Below are 27,446 nucleotides of genomic sequence, written 5' to 3' on the forward strand. Positions count from 1 at the left end.
GGAAAGGCGAATTCGCTGTTTTAGCCAGAGAAACCGTTATGTAAGTAACGAGTTTGAGTTCGGGTTCGAGGAGGTCCACGTGACATTGTAGAACCCCCCCGTCTCGATCCGTCGTCGGCAAAAAAGCTTATAGATCAACAGAGGTCGATATGACTGAATGGACGAAGAACCTCACTGCTCGACTGGGCGACACGGACTTCTTCCCCAAGTCGAAACCGAAAAAATCAGACGATGACAATGAGTTGGGGGAAGCAACAACCTCAGCATCCGTTGCCGGAGGTGGACACTCCGCTCGTCGGACTGGGATCACCGAGAACCAGCTCACGGTCAGCAATGCTTTGAGATCGTTTCTCGTCGAGAAGAATGTGCTCAATGAACTCGAAGCCGGAGTCGATGATTCTGGCACCCCGGCACCCCTCCAGGCCCTGGTTGACAAGCCCCATATCATTGTTCCGGCCGAACTTACCGATAGATCTCATCCGCTTCCAGAGTACTTCATCAGTTCGAGCCACAATACTTATCTGATGGCCCATCAACTCTACGGCACTTCATCAGCGGTAGCATACGAAACAGCACTGAGCGCTGGATCGCGTTGTGTTGAAATTGATGCATGGGACAATGATGAGAACCCAGACGAGCCAAAGGTCACCCACGGCTACACGCTCGTGTCCAACATCAGCTTCCGCTCGGTGTGCGAGACTATCCGCGATATCTACGACAAAGAAGCAGCTGAGTCGGTAGATAGGCAGGGCTACCGGGCTGCGCCCATTATCCTGTCGCTCGAGAACCATTGTGGTCAAGACGGGCAGCGTCGACTGGCTCAAATCATGATGGAAGTGTGGGGCGATCGCCTTCTCAGCAAAGCGGTGCGCGAAGAAGGTCACGAGGAGCAAGACGGTGGGGAGCATGTTTTACTGGAGGAGCTTGGGTCAAAGATACTTGTCATTGTCGAGCATCACATTCCCGGTGAAGTTAGCGACTCTGACCCCGACGACTCTTCCGATGAAGAAACCGATGAGCAGCAAGCCGTAAAGGCTTACAACGAGATGAAGAAGGCCTCACCGGCTGCTACCATCGTCCCAGAGCTCGCCGAGTTGGGGGTTTATGCCCAATCTGTGAAGCCGAGTGATAATTCGTGGTACGACCCCGGCAAGCTCACAAACGGTCCTCATCACCACCTCATCAATGTGTCGGAGTCGGGGTTATCAGCCGATATGGCCATTCCAGGAGCGAGTGCCAAAATTGGCGCCCACAATGCTCACCATCTGATGCGGGTCTTTCCAAAGGGCACTCGTATCTCATCCAAGAATCTCAACCCGGTCGCATACTGGGGTATTGGAGCGCAGATCTGCGCATTGAACTGGCAGACGTTCGGCGCCGGCATGCAACTGAATGAAGCTCTGTTCAGCGGCTCAGATGGCTACCTACTTAAGCCTGCCGCCCTCCGCCACGGTGGCAGCGGAAAGCTCAGCACAGGCGTGCAGAAGAAGCTCAGTCTTCATATCGCAGGCGCATCTCAAATCCCTGTCCCAGGTGACGCAGATCCAGAGGAAATAAGGCCTTATGTAACATGTATGTTGACGCATCCCGATCATCCTCACAAGCCGCCTCCCAAACGGAAGACGGCGCCATACAAACAGCATAAGCTCGGTCTCTTCCACCGCGGCGCTAAATCCCCGCCTACGGATCCCATCTGGGACGAGACGCTCGAATGGGAGTACGAGGACAATGAGCTGGTATTTTTGCGCATTTTAATCAAGAGCGATGATAGCTTTGCGGCTAACCCTGTGCTTGCTGTTGCGGCTGTCAGGATCTCGTATGCAGTTCGGGATTGGAGGTTCATTCGCATGTTGGATTTGAAGGGGAGAGAGACGAAGTGTTCCTTGCTGGTCAAGTTCCAAGTCGAAGACGCATAACGCTCATTCTGCTATCTCGCAGTTTCAATTGTATGTAGCTGGCATGTAGCGTTCATCCCCCCAGCCTAGAAAGTGTATGAGATGTAGTCACGTGAAACCAATGCGATCCGGCAGCTGTGCTCTCTATACTTCCTGCAACATCTGCCTAGGTACCGTCAGCGTCCATACTTTTCGCGAACTCCGAAGTCAGGTAAACACAAACAAAAAACTGCCCTCATTTCCTGAGGCCGTTGTTGATTCTCCCGACCACGACCCAATCACCACCACATCGCATCATCTCCCCTGCCCCTCCCACTCTCACCATAATCCAATCCAATCCACTGCACCATCTCCAAACTCCCAACCATCCACAGCAACCAAAGCAAGAGCCATGGCTCCACAACCATCGTCAGATTCACCACCACCACCACCACCACCACCACCACCACCCTTCACATACGACCCATCCCTCACCCCCTTCGCCGTCCCCATGTCCAGCTACCTCTCCGCCCTCCCCCCATCTCTAAGCTCCAGCTGCCCCCAGCCCCAAGCCATCGCCACCGGCGCCCTCATCTTCTCCTCGCCTCCATCCACATCCACATCCACATCCACCCAGCCCCAGCCCCTCCTCCTGCTACTCCAGCGCGCAGCCTGCGACTCCCGGCCGCACCTCTGGGAAGTCCCCGGCGGCGGCGTCGACGCCGCCGACGCCTCGATCCTGCACGGCGTGGCGCGCGAGGTCCGCGAGGAGACGGCCCTGACCGTCACGCATATCCGGCGGCTGGTCCCGTGGCGGGAGCCCGAGGGCGGCGTGGGGGGCGGCCGGGTCTGGTCCTCGAGCCGGGGGTTGCGGATCGTGAAGTTTGAGTTTGAGGTGCTGGTTAAGGAGGGGGAGGAGGGGGAGGGGGTGCCTGCTGTGAGGCTGGATGAGAGGGAGCATCAGGCTTTTATGTGGGTGGGGGAGGAGGCTTGTAGGGCTGGGGGGGAGGGGGAGGGGGAGGGGTCTGGGTTTCGCTTTACGGCTGGGGAGCAGAGGGAGAGTGTTTTGGAGGGGTTTAGGATTAGGGGGGAGGGGGAGGAGAAGGACCTGGAGATGAGATGAGGAAGGGGGTGAGCTTGATGAGAGGGAGCGAGGTGAGGTGAGGTGAGGTGATGGGGGAGTGAGTGTGGGATGGTTTTTACCTTGCCTTTGTTTATCATGCTGCAGCTCTCCGTAAGTAGAACTTGCAACTTGTTGCCGGTCTTGATTCGTGTACAGCAACGCGTGTCTGACTGCTTCTACTTCATAGTAGTATATTGCGAAATGGTCATGCTCGAATGCATGCAGCGCACTAGCCGGGTAGACCGGCCCTGGGATTTGGGTTTTTCTTTAGCGAGGCGTTCTGTACCGGTATTTTCTTTTCTCCAGCCGAACTCCCGTACTCAACATCGGGACCCCTTTTTAGGCAGGCCTTCCCGCAAATTTCAATGTCGCATATCAAGGCTGGAGAGTACAGACGCCGTGAAACTGCTTCGTTCCTCGGTTTCGGTATAATCAGACTGAAAGACTGTAAGGAGGCCTACTTAAGCGAGCCGACGATTATATATACATGGGCCTGCTGCCGTTGGTAGGAGCGGATGTCGACATATTTTCTCTGCATTCCTTTTATCCTCCACTGAACGTTATATATATATATATACACAGGAGAGTGTTTGAAACAGAAAAGGTCAGTACTACGCCTATGGTTCACCGCCCGGCCGCTGCGCTCGCTGCCGCCTCTTTCTGCGCTCGGGAGACTCTCGCTTTCTGAACCTCTTTCCACCACGCAGGCTCCTGTCCTGCAGGTCCCACGTACGTAGCACCTTTCCCCGGAAGCCGGGCGATAATGGCACTGCCATCGTCGTGTCGCAGCGGACAGCGCTTATGCAGCAGGGCCCGCAGCCGGGCCACGTCCTCCGGGTCGGAGAGCTCCCCTATCCTGATGCAGAACCTGTCGTAGCGGAACGAGACCGGGTGCGCGTGGTGCGCGTGGGTGGTGCTCTTCATCCAGCTCGGGTTGCTGCTGTCGTCTGGGTAGCGCAGCTTCTCGTCCCTTCGCACGAACACGTTGCCGTGTACGGTTTCCGACGGGCGGGGATCCTAGGCGCCGAAAGTTGTGAGCCGCGGCGGTAGGATAGCCAAAAAAACAGTTCGCGGGGATGTCACCCATGATGTTGATGTATAGGATAGAATAGCAAAGGAAGAGCTCTTCATGATGCTCCGTCGGGGGCTTTTGAGACACTGGGATGAACTGGACTTCTACTCACCGGATCTGCGGCGTCTCGCACGCCAACCCACTCGCCCTTTGCCACCTTCTTCTTCAATCCGGCGCCGTTATTGGTGAAGAGTGGAATCGCCACGCAATGGTCTGATGAAGTTTAGGGATCAGCAACTTCTCAAGCCTGCTTGTCTCTGCGACGAAAAGACAGATAGATACATGCAAGAATGCCGGTCGCCCGGGTGTGCTTACCAACATAGCAGTCCAATATGATCAGGCGACGAAATTTCGAATAGACGTAAGGACCTAGCTTGCATAGACTTGAATGTATGCCCGGGTTCACGGGCGGCTGTTCATAATCGGCGATGTGGAAAGGCACGCTGATGACGTCTCCTGGAGAATACGTCTCTGGCTTGAACTTGTCTCCGTACTTCCGAAAAGTAATGACTGATGCTTGCTGTGGATTGGATAGAGGGCGGCCGCGTCCTCCTCGTCCAGTGACGGTCTGTGATCTTTTGGGACGATTAGATCCATTTTGGGCTGGAATCGCAGTCTTCCCAAGCTGGGGGAACTTAGCATCAGAGAGGTCAAGCACAGCTGCTGCCATGGCTGTGGAGCTCTCGAGCAGCGAGTATAAGCACGAACACTTCTGGCGCGTCAAACTGTTTGCAATGTAACTAAGAAGTGAGAAGCACAAACAAGCTCGAGTCGCCAATGGGGGACTGAATCATATACAAGAGAAGAATGCGTTCTTTGTAATTAGCCGTGGGTTGATACACAAAACGATCGATCAAAGGGCGCCGATGAATAAAGGGGGCTTCAACGCACTAAGTTTAGCGGGAAGCGAGAGTAGGATCGCATTCAACAACGGCTAAAGAAATTCAGCAGAGGGTTTCGCCGTTTGCATCACCTGGAGATGAACACCAAGCTCTTTGTACAGGTCAGATATACTGCATTGCTGCTACATAATGTAGCACTGCGCACACGGGGGCAGCTGCTCACGAATTAGATATCGCCCCCACCCCGAAATCAACACTGCCCTCGGTTATCGATCATGGCTGCCCCGGAACTTCAGCCCCTCGGTCTCTTCTTGCAAGAGCAGCGCTCGACGAATCTGCGTCAGAGGTCAGTTCACGCTACCCAACGCTTTCGCTCCAGCGTTTCTAACGTGCATGTACCGAAAGTGCCCTCATCCAGGATCAGCAAAACCTCATCGAGCTTCTGGGAGGGATCCTGGTCGACAACGGATTAGGCGACATCCTCGAGACGAACGGCATCGACCGGCCGCGGAGGCCGGCTTCGAGTTCCGAGTCGGGTGCATTCAGCCGCACCTTTGGGCCAACGTCGGCGCCCATCATCTGGAACGGGACAGACCGAGACGCCATACCGCTCACGATCGACGGCGTGCCGCACCGAGCCCAGATCCTGGCCGCAGGCACCGTCGCGTCCTGGAACCGGGTCATGGATCTCTGGGTCAAGCTCGCGACCTGCAGACAGCACCACATCCAAGTGGCGCACAGCCGGGCCACCCTGCAGCTGGAGATGGACGCCTTCGCGGAGGGCCGGGTGGCGCCGGAGCACGGGCAGGAGAGGGTGGAGGAGCTGATCGCGGAGTGCGACGACGACATTGAGAATCTGGACGTCATGCACGAGAATACGCGCTTCGAGATCTGGGGCGTCTGCAAGGCTATTGCGGCCGAGATCATGCATCCGCTCTTTCTCCAGGCTGGGTTGCGGGTGAAGGGGGACCCGACGGAGTGGATGACCGAGATCTACGGGGATCAAACCGGTCGCCTGGAGCCCAAGGTCATTGCCGACGAGGATACCGTGAATGTGTTCACGGAGGGGCTGTGGCGAGGCTAGAGACCTGGATCTGGGAGGGCTGGAGAAGGCCTGATGTTTGCCAATTGCCAATAATGTTTTGCTCAGTGGTTATGACGGGAAAGAAATGGAAACCTCAAGCCTTGCCTTTTCCGAGGCTTATAAACCAGTCGAGAAAATAAAAACACCCTTCATTCAGGGCTTGACGGTTGCTTTCCCCAGCTTTCTCATTAGCAATTGACACGCTATCTTGTTACTAGACCTACATATTCTAGCTTCTGTCCCTCTGCATAAATTTGAAAGAGTCCAGAAAAGCATAAAAATTGCGCATCCAAGTGATGATCACAATCTCAGATCCCCACGGCCTTTACCTCGGCCTCCCAGTTGTTAGGTTTGGATGATAAGCCACCAGATTCTATCATGGTGATGCGGACGATCTGTTTTATAGATGTCTGCCATGAGACTCTCGGGACCGACCTTTCACTTCACTCTTCAGGGATTCACGTCGTCGGCAGAATCGGGTTCCGGACTCGCAAATTCCATGTCTTCACGTTCAAAATCAAAGTGATCGTGCGGCTATCAGAAGTATCGATATAAATAGCGACGTGAGATCGAGGTGGGTGTGGATCTTGTCAAGACGAAGTACTTCCAGAAATCATGGGACTCAGCTTGGCGCCTTCGGTTCCTCGCTGTCCTTCGGACGTTGAAAAGGCTGAGGCAGCACTTTAGGGCGTTAGGTTTCAAGGCTTTGTGGTTCAGCTATCCTTGTGTTCGGGTTTCCCGACGCAGCTATATGGTTTTTGCGGCGGCAAAAACCAAAAGCAGATGGGCCTTCAGGTCTTGTTGAATGGGAGTGTGTGGGCTTTTGAAATTCGGGCTAGCGATATCGATTTGAGTAATTGGCATCTGCGGATCAGAACGGAAGAGACCATATATTTTAAAGATGACAACACTTTTTACTCTGACAACAGAGCTGGTTATATCAAAACGAGGGTCTTGTTCGACGCTCATTGTCAATTCTCTGGCTTTATTCTCTGACATAGGTAAGTCATTGCGATACACTCCGTACCAGAGTTTCAAGTGTACCGGGACTTCTGGAAATACAGAAACCAGAGCATAATATCGTCCAGGGCTTCCACCTATCCTTTGACGTTTTCTCAAGAAAGCCTCTTGATTCAAGGTCTGAGATGACGCAGAAATCGCCTTTCCCCTCGATCTGGGGTAACAGAACCACGTCCGGGGCGATCGCCTGCAGCTTGTCGTGAGCGTATTTATGATATGCTTCTACCATGTTCGCTTACCAATTCAAATATCCAAACGGATGAATGATAATACCCTGATCCGTTTCCAGCGTTACGAGGCCTTGTGTTTCAAGGCTCTGTGGCTGAGTGCTCTGTGTCTCCGGGTTCCTGACGTAGCTGTATTATTTCTGCGGCCTATATAAGCTAGACCTTTCTTGAGCAAATCGGCGTTTCCCATCTCGACATCCTTTTACACAACCTGAGGACTCTTAGGAGGCAGAACCAGGACATTCGCCAGAGAGTGAAGAGCCATCGTGGAAAAGCCTAGAGATATGGGCACTCGAGCGGCTCTTAGAGAGTCAGATAGTAGCCAAAGGTATCTTGTATTCAAATGCGCTCCAAAGCATACTGTCGGGGAACGCAAGGAGGCATCAGTCAGAGACTGCAGGTTCTCCGTGACTTTCGGAATGTTACGCGCTTTTACATGGAAGTATAGATTTGTTTCTGTACTTATCATCTCGTCCTCAGAAAGCAACTGGACTGCGATTACAGTGCTGTCGCTCGTGTTTTTATTGTCGTTTGTATTCCCTCCTTTCGAAAATGTACTGCTACCAGTCTAGACTCGGAATTTAGCGCATATCAGCAACTGTCTTGATATAGCCCACAGATCTGGCTCAGGGGTAGATCAAAAAGCTGTTAATAATAGCAAAAGCTGCCGCTAATCGCATCTTGATCGTAGTATATCCTAGCAACACCTCGATTGTGAAGAAGTCCAATGAGGGAATTGAGTGAGGAAAGAAGAAGGGAGGACACTCTCCTCTCACGATGATGCGTCGCGGACCTTATATAAAACACCAGCGGCACCGACAAAGCCTCCCGTGCAGCCCTCTAGAATGCAAGCCTGGATCCCAAGCCCAGCCGTGTTCTCCAGAAGCATACGGTAGTAAGTCCTCTCTACCTCGCAATGAAACATAGACACGGGAGTACCGCTCTCACTTCCAATGTCACACCGCAATCCCAGCGCAAGATCGAGGAGAGAACCATTCGCTATTTATACAGGCAAAGTAGGCGAATACCCTTTTTTCCAACATTCAATGTCGTTTTAGAGGAACCTTGGAGAGGGATTCCTGCGCCTTCTCGGCTCTAGGACACCGATTAGTGCAACCCGCCAGAATGATCCAGCGGGGGGGAGCCAGCTTGGAAATTCCTATGAACGAACTCATGAAACTGGTCTTTGAGAAAAACACCGTGCTCGTAACAGGGAATAGACGAAGGATACGGCGAGACTCTGAACCACTCTTCTTTCCCCCTTAGAAGTAGGCACATAAGCCCCATAAGCCAGCGTTCGGAAGCATGTTTTTTTCACAGCTCCTTATGCGATCCCCTCTTTAATCGCTTGATCGGCAGCAAAGACCTGATCGACAGCAAAGACTTTTCTTCGCGAGAGCCAGGGATTCTTTTTTTCTCATCGATCAGTGAACGAAACAAAGTCAAAAAGGATCATAGAAAGAAGATCACGAACTGATGGCGGAGGAGATCGATCATCCTTCTCACGTCGAAAGGTGGCGTGCAGATGCGGCGCGGTGCTTTGTCATGAGCTCGTCGTCGTCGTCGTCGTCGTCGTCGTCGTCGAGGGCGGTGCCACGGTCGCGGCCTCGATCCTACGGTATTGCCCCCCTCTGGTGGCTGCGCTACGTCTGCGAAAGCGAGCCCGGCTGAGATCTCGGGCTTTTCAGAGGTTCCCTCCCTGACACAAGCAGGATACCATTCGCTCCCGGATTCAATTTTGACGGATTAAATTTTGATTACGTGAATTGGTTTTTGATACTACTGAAATTGTCGTGCGGTACAGGGTTATAAGACTGGTTACTGCGATGTGCATTGCAGGTCTGCTCTTGCACATCAGAAACCACTACGCAAATTCAAGAAGAGGCCATCTTCGGGGTTGAGTGATCTTGAGGAAGCTAGGTAGTTGGGTAAGATATTTTTTGTAGAGAGTATTGTATGGAACTTGAGGTGGAAGTATATGCCTCAACATCTGAGCGTGTATGTACCTTTGTGCCGCCGTACCGTATCTGGAGAACCCTTCACCGACAGCGAGGTGAAAGTATTACCTGAAGCCCTGCTCACGTATTTTTATCTCTATGCATTTCAAGCCACCAACCTCATAATAGAATCAAGTATACCGCAAATAATCACAACTAGCACCTTATGAGCATATTTTGCGGGAAAGAAAGATCAAAGTAAAGGCCTGATGCGCTTCCGTGTTTGATAGAATGATGTTTCAAGGTCAGGAGTTTACTTGAAGAGCCAGCCAGCGGAGATGAGAAGGCTAGAGGGAAGGGATGCGCCTGGAAAAACGTGATACGTCAGATTCACCACAGGGGCAGCCGTCGATATGTATCTGGAATAGCTAAGTGTAATGCGGCAACTGCGTCGCCTCCATCTCATTCCCGACCCCCTTCCTATGAACACTCTGCGCAATATCAATCACTCCCTCAAGCTGACCATCGGCACGATTGCTAACCCTCTTCATCCCCTCCGTCACCTTGAAATGCGCCTTCAAGGGCGTCCAACTCTCCTCGTTGTAATCTTCCTGCACCTTCCTACACGTCTTGAGCCCCCATTCCGTGACCCCGACCATGAAGCAGCTCTCGAACATAAACGCCATGCTTCCCTCTCCAACCTTGTGCGGCTTCAACTCCACATTCGACGCCTTCGCGTGCGTGCCAGCGTCAGGCCCGTGAGCGCTCATCACGTTGTGGAGACTCGCACCTGCGGGCTGGAAGCCTTTCCCGGACTTCGCGTCGTAGTCGCCTGTGATGAGGCCCATGAACTCGGACATGGTGTTGCGGTGGTACCAGGGGGGACGGAATGTATCTTCGCCCACGAGCCAGCGAGGGGGGAAGATGACGAAGTCGGCGATGGCAGTACCGACGTGATCAGATGGTGCTGTCAGCACAGTGAAGATACTAGGATCAGGGTGGTCGTGGGAGATGGATCCAATGACACTGAAGCGGCCTAGGTCGTACTTGTATGGGTAGTAGAGACCGTGCCAGGCCACGACATCGTACGGGGTGTGGGTCTGGGTGGCAGCAAAGAGGTGGCCGTTGAACTTTGAGAGGATCGTGTAGGTTCCTTCCGGGGCTTCGTCGTAGGAGGCTACTGGAGCTTGGAAGTCCCGGGCGTTGGCGAGGCAGTTGGATCCGATGGGCCCGAGTTCTGGGAGCTGGAAGTGGCCTTGGTATAGCTCGAGTATGTATCCACGAACTGGACCTTCTGGAAGCTCGACTCTATATCGAATCCCGCGCGGAATAACACAGATTTCGTTAGGGCGGACGAGGAGTCGGCCAAGCTCGGTTTGGATATCAAGCACTCCGTGTTGAGCCACGATCAAAAAATCTCCATCTGCAGAGTAAAATGCTTGGTTCTTGTCCATGCTCTTGCCCGCAGCGAATATGAAGATTCCTATTCCAGACTTCAAGGTGGGTTCCCCAGCTCCAGCTACCAGCTTCAAGCTGTGTACCCAATCCACCGTCTCGTCCAGGTCAAAAGGATCCCACCGCAGCTGGTTGGGAATCTGGTGTAGCTTGTTCCCTTCCGGATTCGTGTTGTACGTAGAAGTCTCGCGGGCAGTGAAGGGGGAATGCGCAGCTGCGGGCATGATTCTGTAGAGCCATGATTGTTGATTCTCGTGGCGGGGGGCTGTGAAGGCTGTTCCTGAAAGCTTCTCTGCGTAGAGGCCATAGGGAGGCTTTTGAGGCGAGTTTGCTCCTATGGGAAGAGCACCTTCAACAGCTTCAGATCTGCCAGCCGTTAGAAATTGTGAGAGAAAATTATAAAATTATGCAGACCGTACTCGTGGTAGGAAGCAAAACCGTTCTGGTACTTGTACTTCTCGAGCGTGCTGAACTTCGTGGCCGGCATCGTTGCGGTTGGGGTCAAGTATAGGGTGTTTTTGGGGTGAAAGTGGTTCGCAGATGATAGTACGTTTTTATGTGTACTGCTGGTGCGACTTTTTGAAGATTTGTCGCATTCGTAAAAGAAATCGAACTCATGGTGATGGTGATGGTGATGTTGACTTGCTCACAATCAAAGGAGACGGAAAGCTACCCCGCCCCACTAAGCTCTCACTCGGCTCGTACTTAATCTGGGGTTCCGCGGTTCCGCACTTCGCGGTAGCGATTCCGCCTGGGGTGTGTCTCGAGAATGATGATAGAATGAGAATACCGAATCTCAATCTACTACTGTAGACACACCCCAGATCCAGACTTTGCAGCAATTACTTACTACTACGACCATAACTTTCTTACACTTTTCTCCTTAGTTAATACTTACAACCGAATCAAGAGCCCCCCTCATCCAAAGTTCAGAGTGTAAGGAATCCTGCTATTTCTCTTGCCTATATTACATACCTGTCTCAGGTCTAACATGCCGTACCTGAACTCTACTCTGTAAGGCTTGAATCGCGCTTGTCGAAGCTGAGAAAAGAGCTGGAGCTCCACCTGGTACTTCCTAACCGGTATATTTCGGACGGCCTGAGAAATCGAGACGATATCTTAAATCTCGTAGATCGACTTTCAGGCTCTAGCAAACGAGCTGGAAGGTATGTTTTCTATGCGGTAGTTTTCGTCCCTTATCAGTATACAATGGCATTAACACTCATAGAATTAAGCGAGGAAGAGACCACCAGAAGAGGCAAGCATATCAAAAAAGCTTTTCTGAAATCTTGATGTGCAGGCCGTCTGCTTGAGATCCGCATCGTCCGCGAAGACTCATCCAATCAGGGCACGCACCTCATAGATCTTGGATTCGCGAGAAGGGATTTTTGAAATCCTGTATAGCGAAGTCATATATTGCGACAGGTATCTAAGCCAAGTGTGAATTTACGCATACATCCGGACTTCCACGTCATAAGTCGCCAGATTGAAGCAGGATCTTGTGTGCAGAGTTGATAGTGTCTACATCTGGCTCTGTAGTTAGCATGATTGGCGCTGTTTCTCTTTGATGGTGTACTGAAATTCGATCGTAAATATTCTTATATGTATAAGACTGATGATAACAACCTCGCTCACCTTTATGTTTGCAAGCATAAGCGTCTACTTGCAAGCCTATTAAGCCACGCTAAACCTCGAGCTGTTAGTAATAGTCACATGAAATTCATAAAAACACCATATCAATTTTCCGGAACCCGACACTACCACCTATCCGTTGAAAACAGACCGCCAGAAGTCCCAGGTGGCTACAAGACTATCGCGCGTGGGTATACCCGGCGAAGCAGTTGTCCAGCCGCAAAACATATTCTCGGTAAATTTTTGTTCGGGGCCAGACGACAATCCGTCCTGAAATCCGGGAAACGCTCTTCCCTTCGTCGACGCAAAGGTTTCATACTCGTCGGTTTCTTACTGTTGGAAGGTTTGTTTGTATGCGGATATTGAGAATGGGCTGGTAGAATCGTCTCACTGGGATAGAGAAATACGCAGCAACTTCTGCACAATTCCTCTTATCCAATACACTGAGGCGCGTACTTGTCGACTCTACGGTGTCCTTGAAGTCAATCATGGAAAAAGCATGGATGTGCTGATTCAAAGATCCGTATCAGGCTCAAGATGACATTCTTCTCGGGACCGTCGGTGTGGCTGCTGTGACTGCCGTGCTGGGTGAGCTTTTCAATGGTACCAAGTATCCACCCTCCCGTCACTTGCCAATGAAATGACGAAGAGAGCATCCCAGCCTTCAAAAAGTAATCAAAAGTCTTTAGGATGACTGTATACTAGCATGGGCTTGTAGATGTATATCGCAGTAGATCTTGACGTGCAAAATTACTTCTATAGAGCCGACAGCCGCGAATGGTCAACTGGTTCAAATTTGGGACCGCAGCTTACCTTAGTGCCTGCTGGTCAGAGCTCTCCTCTCTCTAGTTCTGTGGTATACAGGCACACCTGGGGTGAGATCCTGATATGGCCTCAGAAAAAATTCATAGCGCGATGGATGGATCTGGATAGTTAGTTGGGTGTATTTTTTTCCCATTATCCCGTCGCGCCTTCTCTGCCTGTTGCAAATGTGACCGTAACAGCCCCGCATGGTTTTCGCCTCCATCGTATTGAAATGTAGATTGTAGAAGTTCTTTCAAATGTGCACGCTTCTGCTGGGCATTTGGTTAGTCATCATTTCGTCGACTTCTTTGGTAGCTAAGGTACCTATGCATCGTGAAGCTTCTCTGTCTCATCGCTCACTAGCTGTCCACTGCAGTACATAAGCAGGACCAGCTTATTCCAACACCCTAGTCTGAATTTTTGCTGTAATTTTTTTCCAATTACAGCTAGAATGGAAAGTAGTGATGCAGTGACTTGGGTAATGGAGTCCAGCCCAAGCGCGACGCAGAAAGGTACAAATAGAGCCGCCATTCCTCTGAACCTCGATCTTCTTCACAGCTTACCAAGTAACAATCTCTCTGAACTTCGATCTTCCTCACCTCACACATTACCAACCTACAATCGCTACGGGCCATATCCACAGCATTCGCCATCGATCGCAACCCAACCTTCCCTTCGAGTCTCGATCAGCTTACAAGCAAACATCAAGCTACAAAGCAACGTCCCTGCCTTTACTTACCGCACGCACCGGTAAATACACGACCTCACCGAGCAGATATCCATTTCACATCGCCATGGACTCTCAAGAGTTGCTCGTAGCGGAGATCCTCGCCTACGGGCCCGCTCGGCACCACGCCACTGCGGACGCAGAACCGCCGGACGCTGAAGTGATGCAAGCTGCCCACATCTTGGTGGTTTCGCATCAGGACGAGAAGGCTGCAGGAGAGCCAGAAGGGATGGCTGAGTCCGATGCAGACCTTTCGGATTCGGACACGGTGGTCGGGACCTGGGACGACGCGGAAGGTAGAGTCATCACCCCGAGCGAGGGAGGATATGGGGTCTGAACAGCCGATGCCATCCTCCATCCGTCCTCGCAAGACGGCCACCGTAAGGCGGTCAGCGAGGAGGAGGGCCACGGGAGCAGAAGAATATATAACGGTTGATTGTTAAAGATGGTCCCAAGAGGTTGGCATAGCTAGGAGATCACCCCCGGTTTATATCCGAGAGTGAGAATGAGTAGATGCTGAAAACAATCGTTTTGACCGTTTTGGAACGGTGCCGAGATGGTCCCCGAACTAGAGACCGTTCCCGATCTGAAAACCGTCCCCGAGAACTTAGATTAGTCAGCAAATTATTAGTTCTTTTCGCTTTTCCTCGACCCCTTTTCCCTCCTGTTCCCCGCCATCCTCATCCCCACCCTCCTGACACGGCCGTGTCGTTACGGTGATCATGTGAGCACCGGCTGGCACGATCGTTAATGCCCCCCCCCTGTTTGCCTTTATGGCAGCACCCTTTCTTTTACTAGGCCATTCAATACCATCTAACCCCATTCAATCAGACTTGATGTGATTGGCCCAATTGGCTCTTTTCGTGTCTGATATTCGTTCTTTTCTCGTGTATTAATTTGTTGGTTGGTTGGTTGGTCTCGTCCTCCCTTTCATCCGTTCTGGTTACCCTCCCTTTCCCCCTCCCTCCCACTTTCTACCGTAGCCGAGCCCACTACCCCGGACCCCGGATTTTCCGAATCCCCGCCACATGGTGGGGGAAGGAGCTGAGGATGATGTCGATGTGAGACTGAGAGGGAAGTGGGGTCACGACTGCCATGATGCATCCTGCTATCCGATTGGCTTGAAGCTCTTGCGTAAGCGAAAGCCCTGGCAAAAACAGTACAGTAAGTAGCAGGAGCAGTCACGCCATTCGTTGTAAGGGGGATCGTTGGTCGGACATCCATCAGTTGATTCGCGGGTGCCCGATTCGGTTCCGTTCACTCCATTCACTTGATTCACGCGACTCACTCGATTGACTTTGACCCAACACTGATCTGATCTGATCTCATCTGATCTGACCTCACTCACATTCCACTTCACCTTAACTTACCACTTACCCCGCTCGAGCTCACTCACGTGTCGGCCGTGACCGTGATATTCAAAACCCTCTCTCCTCTCCCTTTCTTCTTCTCCCTTCTTCTCTCTCTCTTCTTCTCTCATTCTCTCTTATCCATTCACACGTCTTCTCTTTCAACGACGACGACAACAACAACAACAACAACAACAACATCAACATCAACATCAACAATCACCTCTGTCATCTCTTGACTTCCTCTCTCCATCTCTACTACGCTTCACATCATGGCGACAGAAACTGCAGCCCCCGTCCCCTTGACAAAGGTCGACTCCGCCGTGCAAGGCCTGTCGAGTAGTCCGCCCAAGGAGACCAAGCGGAGAGCCAGCTCGAGTGTCCCCGGCGTGTTCAACATTCTTGATTTAGGTAGGTGTGGGATCTCTCTCTCTCTCTGTCTCTCTCTATCCTCTCCTCCTTTGCCTTTTTGGAGAGACAATTGAGAAGCTAACATGAGGACAGAAAAGGAGGGCAAGGAGCTCTTGATTGCCAAGGAGACGCAGAAGCTGAACTGGTGCGGCGCCCCCTATCGACCTCTCCTCTGCCTGCCATTACACTCTTCATGTCCAAATCCCACCCAACCAAAAGCAGAAGCCGATAACATAGAGCACCTACTGACCCTTCCCTCGCACAGGCGCATCAACAAATCTCCCATGTCCATCGACGACCCCGAGAAGGCCTTCCTCAAGCTGATGCTCACCGAGCCCCCCGTCAAGAAGATCGATCTGCACTTCCCCCTCGGCCTGGAGGTGACGGCGCGGAATCTGAGAGGTGTGACGATCAAGGATGCGCTGGACGCTATCTACAAGCAGTTCCGCAAGAAGGTGTGTTTCGTCTACACTCTTCTTTTTCATCTATCCATCTGCCATCTGCCACCTGCCACCTACCACCTTTGCCCACATCTCCTGTAGCTTGTCTCGTAGCCTCTCCTGTAACCTCTCCTGTAACCGTGACCTCTCCCCAACGCCAACGCCCATTCCATAAACCACATCACAAGCTGACACCTCCCTCCTCCTCCCCTCACAGGCCGACGATGAACTCGAAACCCCTGTCCTCGCCGGCTTCGAATGGGATAAAGAGGAGTCCTGGACCCGCCTCGTGGTACACTGCAAGAAAGAAGGCGCACCTCAGCCCAAGAAGAAGGCCAAGAAGGCTGCCCAGGAGGCCACCGGTGACAACGATCTCTAGATAGACTCTCAACACCCTTTTTCCAGACCGCAACTGTATAAGCTCGGCCCTCCATTCTACCCTCGACTTCGTTCTTGATGTTCGGAGAGAGGAGGTGAGGGAGTGGACGCTGGAGAAGCATATGCACGCGTTGTTTTTCTCGCAGTTTTTCTTCGGAGGTGGGTTTGCATTTTGCTTTGGCTTGGGGACTCGCTCTCTGCCTTTGATAGCTTATCGTCGGCTCGAACGATGCGGGTGCTCGCGGGCGAGGATGGGATGGGCCGGGAGGTGATCGTACGGGGTGATCAGTACGGATATGGAAGGATGCGCGGGGGCGCTATCTATCAATCAATCGATCGATGATTTTCCAAATATATATATATATATTTAAAAATTTGCAAATGCTAGTGCAAATTTTGTATTTCGGATTCAGAATATGATTAGAATGTGAATCGGCAACGATTTCAAGGTGGAATTTGCTCCGCTTTGCTCTATGGTTTCCCCTTTTCAGCTAATCCAGGATCGTGCTCGTACTCGTACCTGTCCCAAATAATCCAACGACTTCACATGCATCCGCGCACGCCCAACACCAACACCTACCCTACCAACCAATCAGCTTTTTCTTTGCTTTGCTAATCTGATCTGCAGAGAGTGGTTGCACACTCTCGGGTACCTGCCTGTTCTGCTCTGATCGATCACGGAAACCATCTCGTTAGTCGCGATTCTCGATACAAGTTTGGATATAAATATTTCAGCTTGGCCCTCTTGCGACGACACCATTAGCTGCTGGCTATGCGCTACTCCCCTGCCTGGAACGGAATGGAATGGAATAAGAGGTGGAAAGTTGAGGAGGAGGAGGAGGAGGAGCTGCTGTACGCAAGATATCTGTTTATAGGTTTGCTAAACCGGTCAGGCTTACTTATAGATCACTCGGCGACCCGTCGGCGAGCCATAGCTGGACGAAGGAAGCAGTAAAGGGGTAAGGAGTGAGGGAAATCATATGTTTTTTGAAAGTGAGGAACGGGGGGGATGTGAGATTTTTTGAGGAAACGGTATATGGGTTCTAGTCATGTATGTCTTTAGAAGTTAAATGCAAGTCTGAAGACTCGGGACAGTTTTTCATCTTCGTTTTCTTTCTCTTTTTATATCCCATTGGAAGGAATTGAGGGCTTTTCGCTGCGGGTTTGATTGCAGGAGATTGTAGTGCGTGATTGGGAATCTGTAGGGCCTACTTGGTGATCTTGCTGCGCGTTAGACCTGTCTATCTACCTCCCTACCTAAATTACACTTCGATAGAAAAAGGTTTGAGCTTCCGCCGATCAACAGATCTAGCTTCCTTCTTTTTCTTCTTCTCCTCCTCCTTCTTCGGTCCGTACCGCGCGTGCACTTGGCCAAATCAAGTCAGCCCTAGCCTTCCGAGTCTGGGGCGCTAGCGGGAAACTAGACCGAGATACCAATTGATCTCGACTTCTCACTACTCAACCCAACCCAACCCAAACTCAGTTCAACTCAACTCAATCGAACCCCAAACCCTTCACATCATCCACCCTTCTTCCACCCTTCTATTCTTCCATCCACCAACAGAACAGCAAGAACCCATACCCCATCTCCCTCTACCAGATCAAGAAGAAGACCCAGCGCAAGAACTTCTCGCTCGAAGAACCCACCAGACTTACTGCCGTCCCGCAGGAAGATATCAGTTGGTTCACAACACCCTACAACTGCTTCATTGTAAGTAACACCTGAGCTGATTAGTTAAATCCCCCTCCCCCCTCCCCCCTTCCCCCTTCCCCCTTCCTCCCCTCCTCCCAAAAGATCGATCCAATCTCCAACACGCAGCATCTGCTAATGAATAACGAAAACGAATAGACCTGCCAGCTACCACGCACACGCAGAACACGTCAGATCCAGGAGACCGTAGCATACACAAGAAAGATGGCGGACAAGAAGAGCTTGGCTGAGAGATATCCGTTGGGACCATTTGCTGGTACGTTACACACATACATACATACACAACATACACATACATAGCCGAGTTTCTAGGCTGTTAGGCTAAACCTCGGCTATGAGCCTTCACTGTTGTTGACGGGCTCGTGCCGAGGTTTCTACGCGACAAGTCCTACTACCTACTAACTCCCCTTCTCAAACCTCCACTCTGCTCTTGATACAAATTCACAGAGGGAGGGTTGCTCTGTCTGCCGCTGAGAATTATCCTGTTCCTGTTTCTATTCATACTCCAATTCCCGCTTTTTCTCTTTCTCACCCACTTACGCACTCACCTTTCCTTTTCAACAAGAACAACCAAAACATGCCCAGGTTTCTATAAAGATCCTGCCTGCTGGTGTTTGTTTTGTTTGTTTGATTAGTATGGGATTGTTACTGATGCGCTTTCAAGCCGAAGCCGCTGTCAACGCCGCCGCCCAGGGCCTGCTCGCCCTGGCAACAGGCACCGGCGAGGACCTGGCACCAGCAGGAGGAGCAGGAGGAGCAGGAGGAGGAGCAGCCGCCGCACCAGCCGCCGCATCAGCACCAGCCGCCGAGGACCTGGCACCACCAGGAGAGGCAGGAGAAGCAGCCGCACCACCACCACCAGCCGCCGCCGCCGCCGCCGCCGCCGCCTCCGCATCCGCCTCCGCATCCGCCTCCGCCGCCGCTGCCCCCGCCGCCTCCGCCTCCGCCTCCACCACCACCACCACCTACCCCATCACCCCCATCCTTCCCTCCTACACCCCCACCCCGCAACCGGCCACCATCGACGACCACCGCTACCCCTTCCGCCTCATCCGCGGCAACCCCCCTCTGGGCATCGCCCCCGCCGACTGGGCCCGCGCCTACAACCGCGCCGACACGCGCCGCTACAACATCCACGGCCGCAAGGGCAAGAAGCACGCCGCGGACCGGGAGGACGGCACCACCCGGAGCGATGCCGTTGCGCAGCTGATTCGCACCGGGGAGCTGCCGGGGGACTATGTGGATGGGGGATATTGAGGGAGGGGGGAGGAGGGAGGGGGGAGAGGAGAGAGGGAGAGAGAGAGGGAGGAGGGAGAGAGAGAGATAGTTTACAGGCTGACAATAAAAAGCTGTGACACGAAACTTTGCTTTTGTTTTTGCCTTTGCCTCTGCCTTTGCCTCTGCCTCTGCCTTTGCCTTTGCCTTTGCCTTTGCATTCATACTTCCCTTCTCTTTTTTTTGTCCCCCGCTGTTAGTGGAGTAAGTAAGTAAATCGCCTGTCCCATGCCCCTGTCCCCTACCAGCTATGCCTTTTTTCCTTGCAATAGACAAGTAGTACCTAGGTAAGTAACGGTAGGTATACGCCATATATAATCCAAAAAAAGGCGCCCCTGACTAACCTACCGGTATCTAAACGACAAACGGGCAAGCCTTCTCGAGTATCAGCTGATCATCTGAGAACGATCTTTTCTTTTTTTTTTTTCCCAAGGACGATTGATTGGTCTCGAAAGAGCAGTGTCGTGTCGCTAGCCACTGGACAGTTCATAACTGGCGATTAGGTAAGATCGGAGCAGGAACGTAGGAGCAAGGATTGGAGATTCTCTAGGTATGTGTATGAGGAATGCTCGGGGGGAAGGGGGGACTGATGGCGGTTGATAGGAAGATGTCGTAGTCATGTTTGAAGTATATAACCCGCCGAGCGCTTTGCTAGCTCTTGCCAACTGGCGGATCAGCCTGGTGCTCGTAGTATAACCTTGAGCGGGCCAGAGTGATTAGATCAGATTGCTCTCTTCTTGTAAGAGTCGGCTTCACGAGCGATTTGGTACTTGCTTGCTCTTTAGCCAGCTTGCGTCAAACGCTGCCTCGAGGTCATTTATGTGCCACCGAGGCTGTAATGACTGTATGATCTTGACGTTTTCGATCCAGGAGGAACAAATGTTACGTGTGCTAGTGCTAATGCTAATAATAGGCGAACGTGCGGCTGCCGCTCACGCGCCGTCGTGACTTCCGTTCTGGAAATCGATCGTCTATCTACGAGACGTTCTTTGACGTGCCGGTTCGGATCCAGATCGATCGTCCGGCACTTGAGGCAAGTCGACAAGATGATCGGCTAATGCTCCTCTGCTGCTATCACATAACGGCCGTTAAACATTCTCCGTCTTTCCATACGCACATCCACATCTCCCCCCCAAAAAAAACCCATCTTTAGAGCCAAGGCGAGTGTGCCTTCGAAGGGAATGGACGAAAAAAAACTAACTTTATACAGTCTCTATGCTTTGCATCCCCTCATCGCTATATGAACAACTACCTCTCTATTAAGCTGCCAAGACATTATCTCGTTGTTGTGAAAACGACCCCCAGCCAGACTCATCGCCCCCAGCTCGGCCACTCAACATGTGTACGGAGAAGCTGGGCATCTTTGACTGCGGCTGTGTCGAGATGACCGAGATCCTCTTCTGTGATTGGATCGTCGATAAAACGACGGTTAGTGCAGCGCATCCTAAAAACGCACCAGCGGCACCGCAACTCCAGCCCGAACTGGTGCCAACACTCTGCCGCCACTGCGAGAAGAGGATGGAGAGCCCCGAGGGGGCGCTGGCCGTGAAGGCGATGGTGGCGACACGGCGCGCGGCTGTGCGGCGGGCAAGATCGAGATGGCGAGCGGCCGCGGGTTCCGCTGCCCAGGCAGTACCGGTACCCACGACAAAGAATATCCTTTTCAGGCTGGCGATGGCAGACTGGAATACCGATGAGGTGGAACAGGTAGAGGCCGATCTCCAGAGGCTTGCGGGCAGGACGGCATGGGCTGAGGAAGACCAGCATTGGGAAAGGTCGTCTGCATCGCAGAGCTCACTGCCGCTTCGTGCGTTGGCGGCTGCGACTTCTGCTCTGGCTCCTGCATCACCGCTTCCTCCGCGGCTACTGCGCGTCTATGAAGTGTTCGAGGCGCTTTCTTCCTCGGGTACCCCCTTTGCCGATTGGGAGCTCAGGCTCCCCCCGGGTCCGTTTTTCACGGCCGGAAACAGGGCACGACTCTGGCAGATCTTGATGGCCCACGCGGACCGGGGAAGCGACGGTTTACCCCGACCACGGCGTCATCCACGTCTTCTCCGTCTTCCTCCTCCTCCTCCTCCTCCTCCTCCTCCTATTCTTCCTCCTCCTCCACCCCCAACCTTCCCATGGGGAGCACTCCGTGCCGAAACCCCTCGTCCATTCCCCATCCAGGTCCACGAGATTCTCGAGGCACTTCCCGCCGAGGGCATCGCTGTGCTTGATTTCGGGATCCTCTTCGAATCGCGTCTGTTGGAAAGTGAGCTGGACGAGTTCATGCGGCTGATGAGCGAACACGCGGTTTACGGCCTCGATGGCTTACTCCGACCGAAGAGGCCACGAGATTGATGATCGATCGGAGGCTCATTCGCGCGGGCGGATGGATCGCCCAGGCGGATTGTTCGTCTGCGTCTGCGCACCTGGTATCCTCTGCTGAGCAGGGAGTGAGCGGTTGTTTTCATGATTTAATTATGCTTGCTTGGACTTGGATCGGTCGGATGCCTTTGTGGGTTTGGAATGAGCGACGACATCGAGGTGTAGTTGTAGACGGGTTATCTATATCTAGTATTGGCGAAGGAGGCTTTAGAGGCTTTTGGGAAAGGGCATCATCCATCATCCATCATTCATTCGCTATTCTGTCCTGTTTCTTTTCTGGATGAAGGAAAGGAGGGTTTGGGTTCAGGACTCACTTACTCACTCACTTACCTCATGCATGTTGTACTGTATTGTATTGTACTATAGCTGTTCATGTTCATGTTCATGTTCATGTTCATGAGCGAGAGGAGGGGATGGGCGGAAGATGGAAAGACCCGGCTGCTAGGAATCAAAGAAAGTACCCGATGTTGACTCTCTCTCGGCATGACATGTCCATCCTTTACGTTACGCAGTAGACGAGCACGAGATGAGAGATCCTTTTTTCTCTGTCAGAGATATCCCTCCCCCTCCGGTTTTTACCCAGTATGTGGCCAGCCCATCCATCCATCCATCCACCACGTCAGGCCAGGTCAGGTCAGGTCAGGTCAGTAGATGCGCGGGCTGGGACTTGGGGTTCGGGGGCTCGGAAATCAAGCTGAAGCCAAAGAAAGTTCCCGAGCGGGAGAGCTTGGGAGCTAGAGAGGTGCTGTCTTTGTCTCTCGAAGATGGAAATGGTGGGTGGTGGGAAAAAAGGGTGGTGGATGGGATGGTGGATGGCTGATGGTGGACTGTGGCCCTGGTGGTGGCACCTCTTGGGCTTGGGCGGGGGTGAGTTGTAGCGGGTTGTAGCGGGCGGATGTTGGGAGGGAGGGGAGGTAGGGGAGGAGGAAGATGACGCCGTGGTCGGCTTTGCAAGGTGCAATGCCATTCACTGTTTTTTTCGCCGTCTTTGGCTGCCATGGCACAGGTTTCGCGAACGGAAAACAGGTGTTGCAGCGGTGTGCTGGTTTAACGTTGCGTTGTTAAACTCCGCGGCGTAAGCAATCCCCTTAGCTACTTTCTTATGATAGTACTTTCGTACGATAGGTGTTTCTTGACGATTAGTACCGTATATACTCTTTGGGCTAGCCGGAAAGCACCAGTATTGCGTAAGTTTCTTTCGTCTTTTTATTTACTTACTCTCAATCGATCTCAATGCCGTAGCTAACTTGATACCGCGCGCAACATGCCGAATATACTGTGCGCATACTCACAACTTCTCGTGGCAATTGTGAGAATAGGATCGGCGATGGTTACTCGTCTGGTGGTAATGACAACCCTCACGCTGGTGTAAGATTCCTGTGCTGATGGCGTCTAAAGTTGTATAATGCTAAGCGAGTTTATTAGAGGGTGAAATGCGCAAGACAACCACTTTGTTCTCGACTACTCGAGTTGCTATCAGAGGGGGGCTAACAGATCATAGTGCGGTTAATCGTGTCGGCACTGAGGCGAGAGCCGGGCCGACAGTGCGGTCGGATACGGTATGGTGGTATTGGGGAGCGCCTATGGCGGAGAACGATGTCAACGATATACCTAGCATGCAAGAGCAAAAAGGGGGTTTGTCTCAGCATCAGAGATCGTAAGAGAGAGGAAGAGAGAAGGGGGCTCTGGAAGCTTCGGACTCTGTTACGGCTTACCATCTGACCAATGCACACTTCTTCAAACTTCACTCTCTCGCACCACGAGACCTGTTCCTGTTCTCCATTGGTCTCGCAAAAGCAGTCTTTTCCGTGCCAACCCTACATTTGCTTGACGTGAACAACCTCTTTGCGTATAAGGTCTCCGCTTGCGATGAGATGGTCGTCTCCATTGATGTGCATCCAGCAATGTCTTGAAGAAGAGTCGCGATGTTTCCACTTGAGACAAGTTAACGTCTATCCTTATCTTCTCTTGGAGATGCCTATGTGCGATATTCAGCGGCGATATCAAACCCATTATGAATGCCTCTCGTGAGCCTTCTGCGGTCTTTCTCATGCTACTTGTAGCTTCTCGCAAAGGCTACGGCAAATGACACAGACCATCCCAGGACATCAACATGGATGGAGCTTTGCAAAGCCGGGAGAGGAACCGAACTCTCTGGCAAGAGTATGCTTCACTCACCTCTCTCACATTGCAGCATCCGAGCTCAGTCACTGGAAAGAAGACGCTGCAGATGTCGCTGCCAGCTGGGAGATTGTCTGCGATTGCAACCCTAGCTTCTATGCGACAAGCTTCAAGCTGGCTTTGGCAGCATCAACTCGGCAAGTTGCGGGCTCTACTCTACGCTTGCGGCTAAGGGCGCGTGTTCGAGGTCAGAATTCAACCGCTGGGTCGTGAGCATCGTGACTTATCCTGCTTCAGAAGGTCATTTTCCAACCAGAGCTTCGGGCTCGCAAAGCTGGCCGTGGCTAAGCAGCAGTAGTCTCTGCCGAGATAAAAGATCTTTGGTCGTCTGTTCGCCCAAAAGGCAAAATCTCGCGCCAGATTCCATCGCGTATAGTCAGGAAGTCGTGGGTTTGAAAAGGGGGGCTATGGCTTGGTGCACGACTATCTAGACACGCTTTCTGGATGTGTACACTTGTAGTCAAACACCCTCCATAGGAAGTACAACATGATATCCTCGGCGGCCGAGAGCGACGTGGTTGAATATTGGAGCGAGATCGATCATACGCTGGGTCACGGAACATTGCTTAGGAATGAAGCACGATGGAGGCTGGCTGTGTCAGTTGGGATCGTCCAGTGACGGCGGAGCAGAGGTATATATGTATATATGTGTGTGTGTATATATATATATATATATACATACTCGTCAGACTAAGCAGTAGACCTGAGCTCGGTGTCAGATATATCTTCGATTCCATTTCTGACCTGCCAGCCCGGGGTTTTTTCCCTCCATGAACTGTGAGGTGTTGAGGATATTGAGTTTTCGCCAATGTCGTCATTGTTGTTGTGCACATCAGTATCACGTGACAGGCCTTGCTATTGTGACTGGGGTTATGGCGCTAGTCTATCGCGTCGTCGCGAGAACTCCTCGAGCTCAGTCCTCTTCCATTCCTTCGACCTCTTCACTCAAGTTCACTACAACAACCATCCATTGCCCATTCTTGATCTGCCTCGTGCATCGATCGCTCCTTAAATACCACACACACACACACGAAATACTTGAGTACTTCACTTCTTTCTGCATACTTTCACCCCGCCTCAGCTCACATTCCACTCGCCTCGCGCGAAGGAAAAAAAAAAACCCTTTCCCTCCCCCCCGACAACAACATGCCTCCTAAAAAAGGCACAAAGGCTGCCGCCATCCCCAAACTTCCCGCAAAGGCGAGTCAAGTCCCCTCCGCACGAAAGGCTTCCATGGCCGTCTCGACCGTAACCAAAACCACCATTACCAAGACTACAAAGCGCAAGACATCCGAGATCGAGGAAGAAGCTCCAGCTGCATCCAAGCGATCGAAGATCCTGCCCGCTGAAGGATCTGCCAAACCAAAGTCCAAGCCTGCCACGAAGAAGAACCCCCCTGCGAAATCTACACCCGCCGTCAAGTCCAAGGCGCCCGCCACAAAAGCTGTTGCTCCCGAGAAGGCCTCAGCTAAGAAGAGAGCTGCCGAGTCCGATATTGAGGACCAGCCTGCTCCAAAGAGAGTCAAGACGATGGCCAAAGTCGCGCCCAAGAAGGCCGCTGCTGTGAAGAAAGCCCCGGTCAAGGCTCCGTCTAAGGTTGCTGTGAGTTCACCTTTGGTGGTTTTCGTTTGGGTATGCACTGACAAATCACGCAGAAGCCTGCGCCGAAAGGCAGAGCTGCTGGAAAGAAGAACGTCAAGGCTCTCGTGGAAGATGAAGCTTCAGATACTGAAGAAGAGGTTGATGTAGGCTGATCCCACCCCATCTGCGAGGTAGACACTGATAGTTTCCAGGAAAAACCCGCTCCCCAAGCTGCCCCAAAGAAATCTGCTGCTGTCAAGAAAGCTCCGGCGAAGGCTGCTTCCCAGGCTACAACCGAAACAGCCACCGTGAGTTCACTTTTGCGCTTCTGCGAATTTCTACTGATCGATCTACAGAAGAAGTCTGCTCCTAAGGCGCAAGCCGCCCCCAAGAAAACCCCTGCTCCGCGAATGGTTGCTGCCCCCAAGCCCAAGAAAGCCCTGCCTATACTCAATACCGCTCCTACCCAAGTCTTGGATGCCTTCGTGTTCGGCGAGGGCAGTGCTGGGGAACTCGGACTCGGTGCTCGCAAGGGCGAAGATGGCAAGAAGGTCATCGATGTCACCCGTCCTCGTCTCAACCTACTCCTCTCTGCAAAGGATGTCGGCGTTGTACAACTTAGTGTTGGTGGTATGCATACTATTGCTCTCACCAGAGATAACAAGATCTTGACCTGGGGTGTCAACGATCAAGGTGCCCTCGGGCGTGAGACCCCTAACGAAGGCAAGATGGTCGATCTCCCAGCTGAAGACGACGACTCGGATTCAGATTCAGATGATGATGACGATTCTGGCTTGAACCCAAACGAGGCTACTCCCAAGGCGGTTGACCCAGCTCACTTCCCTGAGGGCACCATATTTGCTTCTGTCTCCGCAGGTGATAGTGTCTCGTTCGCTCTCACCGATACCGGCTTGGTCTATGGCTGGGGTACATTCCGAGTAAGTTTCCCTGTTCCTCAAACATGTATTCACTGCTAACTACCTCAGGGTAACGACGGTATCCTTGGCTTCACCCCTAAGGTCAAGACCGCTGCCACACCCATGCTCATCCCAGAGCTCAAGGAGATCGTCAAGCTGGCCGTTGGAACCAACCACGTCCTGGCCGTCAACAAGAAGGGCAAAGTCTTCACCTGGGGCGCCGGAGAGCAGAGCCAGCTCGCTCGCCGCGTCGTCGCTCGGACTGCCGCTGGTGCGCTCGTCCCCCGCGAGTTCGGCCTTGGTAGGAAGAAAATTGTTCAGGTCGGCTGTGGCGACTACCATTCTTTCGCAGTCGACGACAAAGGTGATGTCTACTCCTGGGGTCTCAACTCATTCGGCCAGACGGGCATTTCCAAGGATGAGGAGGAGCAGGACAGCAATTCTATCGCTACCCCTACCAAGGTCGATATCCTTGATGGCTACGACATCAAGCAGATCGTTGGTGGTGCTCATCACTCCATTGCCTGCACTACTTCCGGTCAGGTGCTGGTGTGGGGCCGCGTTGACAACAATGAGGGTGGTATGGAGGTTGACGAGATGCCCAAGGATCACCTCTTCTTCGACGAGGCAGGCAAGGCGAGATACTTGATCAAGCCTCTTGTTCTCCCTAGTATTAAAGGCGTGCAAGTCTCATCGGGACCCGACACTTGCATTGCTGTCGACTCGGACGGCAAGGCATACTCGTGGGGATTCAGCGGAAACTATCAGACCGGACAGGGTCATAGCAATGATGTCTCGGAGGCCGAGTGGATTGATAACTCTGCGGTCCGGGGTAAGAAGCTTGTCTGGTCTGGAGTCGGCGGTCAGTTCGGCATCGTTGCTGGTATTGCGGAGGATGTGCCCATGGTGAACGGCGTCTAGTCTAGTGATAAACATCTGCGTTTCGGGACGATATCGGGAGGGATCTTGGTGTACAGACCGGAGCGAGCATTGGGTACGACTAGAGTCGGTCCGCTACCCCGTTTTTATTTGAATC

The 27,446-nt window shown here is 52.5% G+C and overlaps 11 protein-coding genes across 11 annotated transcripts; 9 read left to right on the forward strand and 2 right to left on the reverse strand.

Moving 5' to 3' along the window:
• Window positions 1-149: 149 nt before the first annotated feature.
• L3040_003486 (uncharacterized protein) lies at window positions 150-1,916 on the forward strand (the record flags this gene model as incomplete). The annotated part of the gene is made up of 1 exon (XM_007293886.1): window positions 150-1,916. One exon carries the CDS (start codon window positions 150-152, stop codon window positions 1,914-1,916), a length of 1,767 nt encoding a protein of 588 aa, XP_007293948.1.
• Window positions 1,917-2,286: 370 nt separating this feature from the next.
• On the forward strand, window positions 2,287-2,997 carry L3040_003487 (uncharacterized protein; the record flags this gene model as incomplete). Its single annotated transcript, XM_066154494.1, has 2 exons — window positions 2,287-2,846; window positions 2,955-2,997. The coding sequence occupies 2 exons, from the start codon at window positions 2,287-2,289 to the stop codon at window positions 2,995-2,997; spliced, it is 603 nt and encodes a 200-aa protein (XP_066012450.1).
• A 624-nt stretch (window positions 2,998-3,621) lies between these two features.
• L3040_003488 (uncharacterized protein) lies at window positions 3,622-4,739 on the reverse strand (the record flags this gene model as incomplete). The annotated part of the gene is made up of 3 exons (XM_066154495.1): window positions 3,622-4,014; window positions 4,182-4,282; window positions 4,385-4,739. 3 exons carry the CDS (start codon window positions 4,737-4,739, stop codon window positions 3,622-3,624), a joined length of 849 nt encoding a protein of 282 aa, XP_066012451.1.
• A 447-nt stretch (window positions 4,740-5,186) lies between these two features.
• Window positions 5,187-5,995, forward strand: L3040_003489 (uncharacterized protein; the record flags this gene model as incomplete). Its single annotated transcript, XM_007293888.2, has 2 exons — window positions 5,187-5,257; window positions 5,317-5,995. The coding sequence occupies 2 exons, from the start codon at window positions 5,187-5,189 to the stop codon at window positions 5,993-5,995; spliced, it is 750 nt and encodes a 249-aa protein (XP_007293950.2).
• Window positions 5,996-9,607: 3,612 nt separating this feature from the next.
• On the reverse strand, window positions 9,608-11,121 carry L3040_003490 (uncharacterized protein; the record flags this gene model as incomplete). Its single annotated transcript, XM_007293889.1, has 2 exons — window positions 9,608-11,000; window positions 11,054-11,121. 2 exons carry the CDS (start codon window positions 11,119-11,121, stop codon window positions 9,608-9,610), a joined length of 1,461 nt encoding a protein of 486 aa, XP_007293951.1.
• A 2,743-nt stretch (window positions 11,122-13,864) lies between these two features.
• Window positions 13,865-14,134, forward strand: L3040_003491 (uncharacterized protein; the record flags this gene model as incomplete). Its single annotated transcript, XM_007293890.2, has 1 exon — window positions 13,865-14,134. One exon carries the CDS (start codon window positions 13,865-13,867, stop codon window positions 14,132-14,134), a length of 270 nt encoding a protein of 89 aa, XP_007293952.2.
• Window positions 14,135-15,418: 1,284 nt separating this feature from the next.
• Window positions 15,419-16,376, forward strand: L3040_003492 (uncharacterized protein; the record flags this gene model as incomplete). The annotated part of the gene is made up of 4 exons (XM_007293891.1): window positions 15,419-15,557; window positions 15,651-15,702; window positions 15,823-16,012; window positions 16,215-16,376. 4 exons carry the CDS (start codon window positions 15,419-15,421, stop codon window positions 16,374-16,376), a joined length of 543 nt encoding a protein of 180 aa, XP_007293953.1.
• A 1,914-nt stretch (window positions 16,377-18,290) lies between these two features.
• L3040_003493 (uncharacterized protein) lies at window positions 18,291-19,343 on the forward strand (the record flags this gene model as incomplete). The annotated part of the gene is made up of 2 exons (XM_066154496.1): window positions 18,291-18,342; window positions 18,751-19,343. The coding sequence occupies 2 exons, from the start codon at window positions 18,291-18,293 to the stop codon at window positions 19,341-19,343; spliced, it is 645 nt and encodes a 214-aa protein (XP_066012452.1).
• Window positions 19,344-20,699: 1,356 nt separating this feature from the next.
• On the forward strand, window positions 20,700-21,704 carry L3040_003494 (uncharacterized protein; the record flags this gene model as incomplete). Its single annotated transcript, XM_007293892.2, has 1 exon — window positions 20,700-21,704. One exon carries the CDS (start codon window positions 20,700-20,702, stop codon window positions 21,702-21,704), a length of 1,005 nt encoding a protein of 334 aa, XP_007293954.2.
• Window positions 21,705-23,844: 2,140 nt separating this feature from the next.
• L3040_003495 (uncharacterized protein) lies at window positions 23,845-24,210 on the forward strand (the record flags this gene model as incomplete). The annotated part of the gene is made up of 3 exons (XM_066154497.1): window positions 23,845-23,984; window positions 24,040-24,099; window positions 24,150-24,210. 3 exons carry the CDS (start codon window positions 23,845-23,847, stop codon window positions 24,208-24,210), a joined length of 261 nt encoding a protein of 86 aa, XP_066012453.1.
• An 848-nt stretch (window positions 24,211-25,058) lies between these two features.
• Window positions 25,059-27,331, forward strand: L3040_003496 (uncharacterized protein; the record flags this gene model as incomplete). Its single annotated transcript, XM_007293894.1, has 5 exons — window positions 25,059-25,514; window positions 25,568-25,657; window positions 25,706-25,801; window positions 25,850-26,431; window positions 26,480-27,331. 5 exons carry the CDS (start codon window positions 25,059-25,061, stop codon window positions 27,329-27,331), a joined length of 2,076 nt encoding a protein of 691 aa, XP_007293956.1.
• Between the last annotated feature and the right edge of the window lie 115 nt (window positions 27,332-27,446).

Source organism: Drepanopeziza brunnea (genome assembly GCF_022702325.1).
Source record: "Drepanopeziza brunnea f. sp. 'multigermtubi' strain 214-2 chromosome Unknown ctg4, whole genome shotgun sequence".
Taxonomy (NCBI): Eukaryota; Fungi; Ascomycota; class Leotiomycetes; order Helotiales; family Drepanopezizaceae; genus Drepanopeziza; species Drepanopeziza brunnea.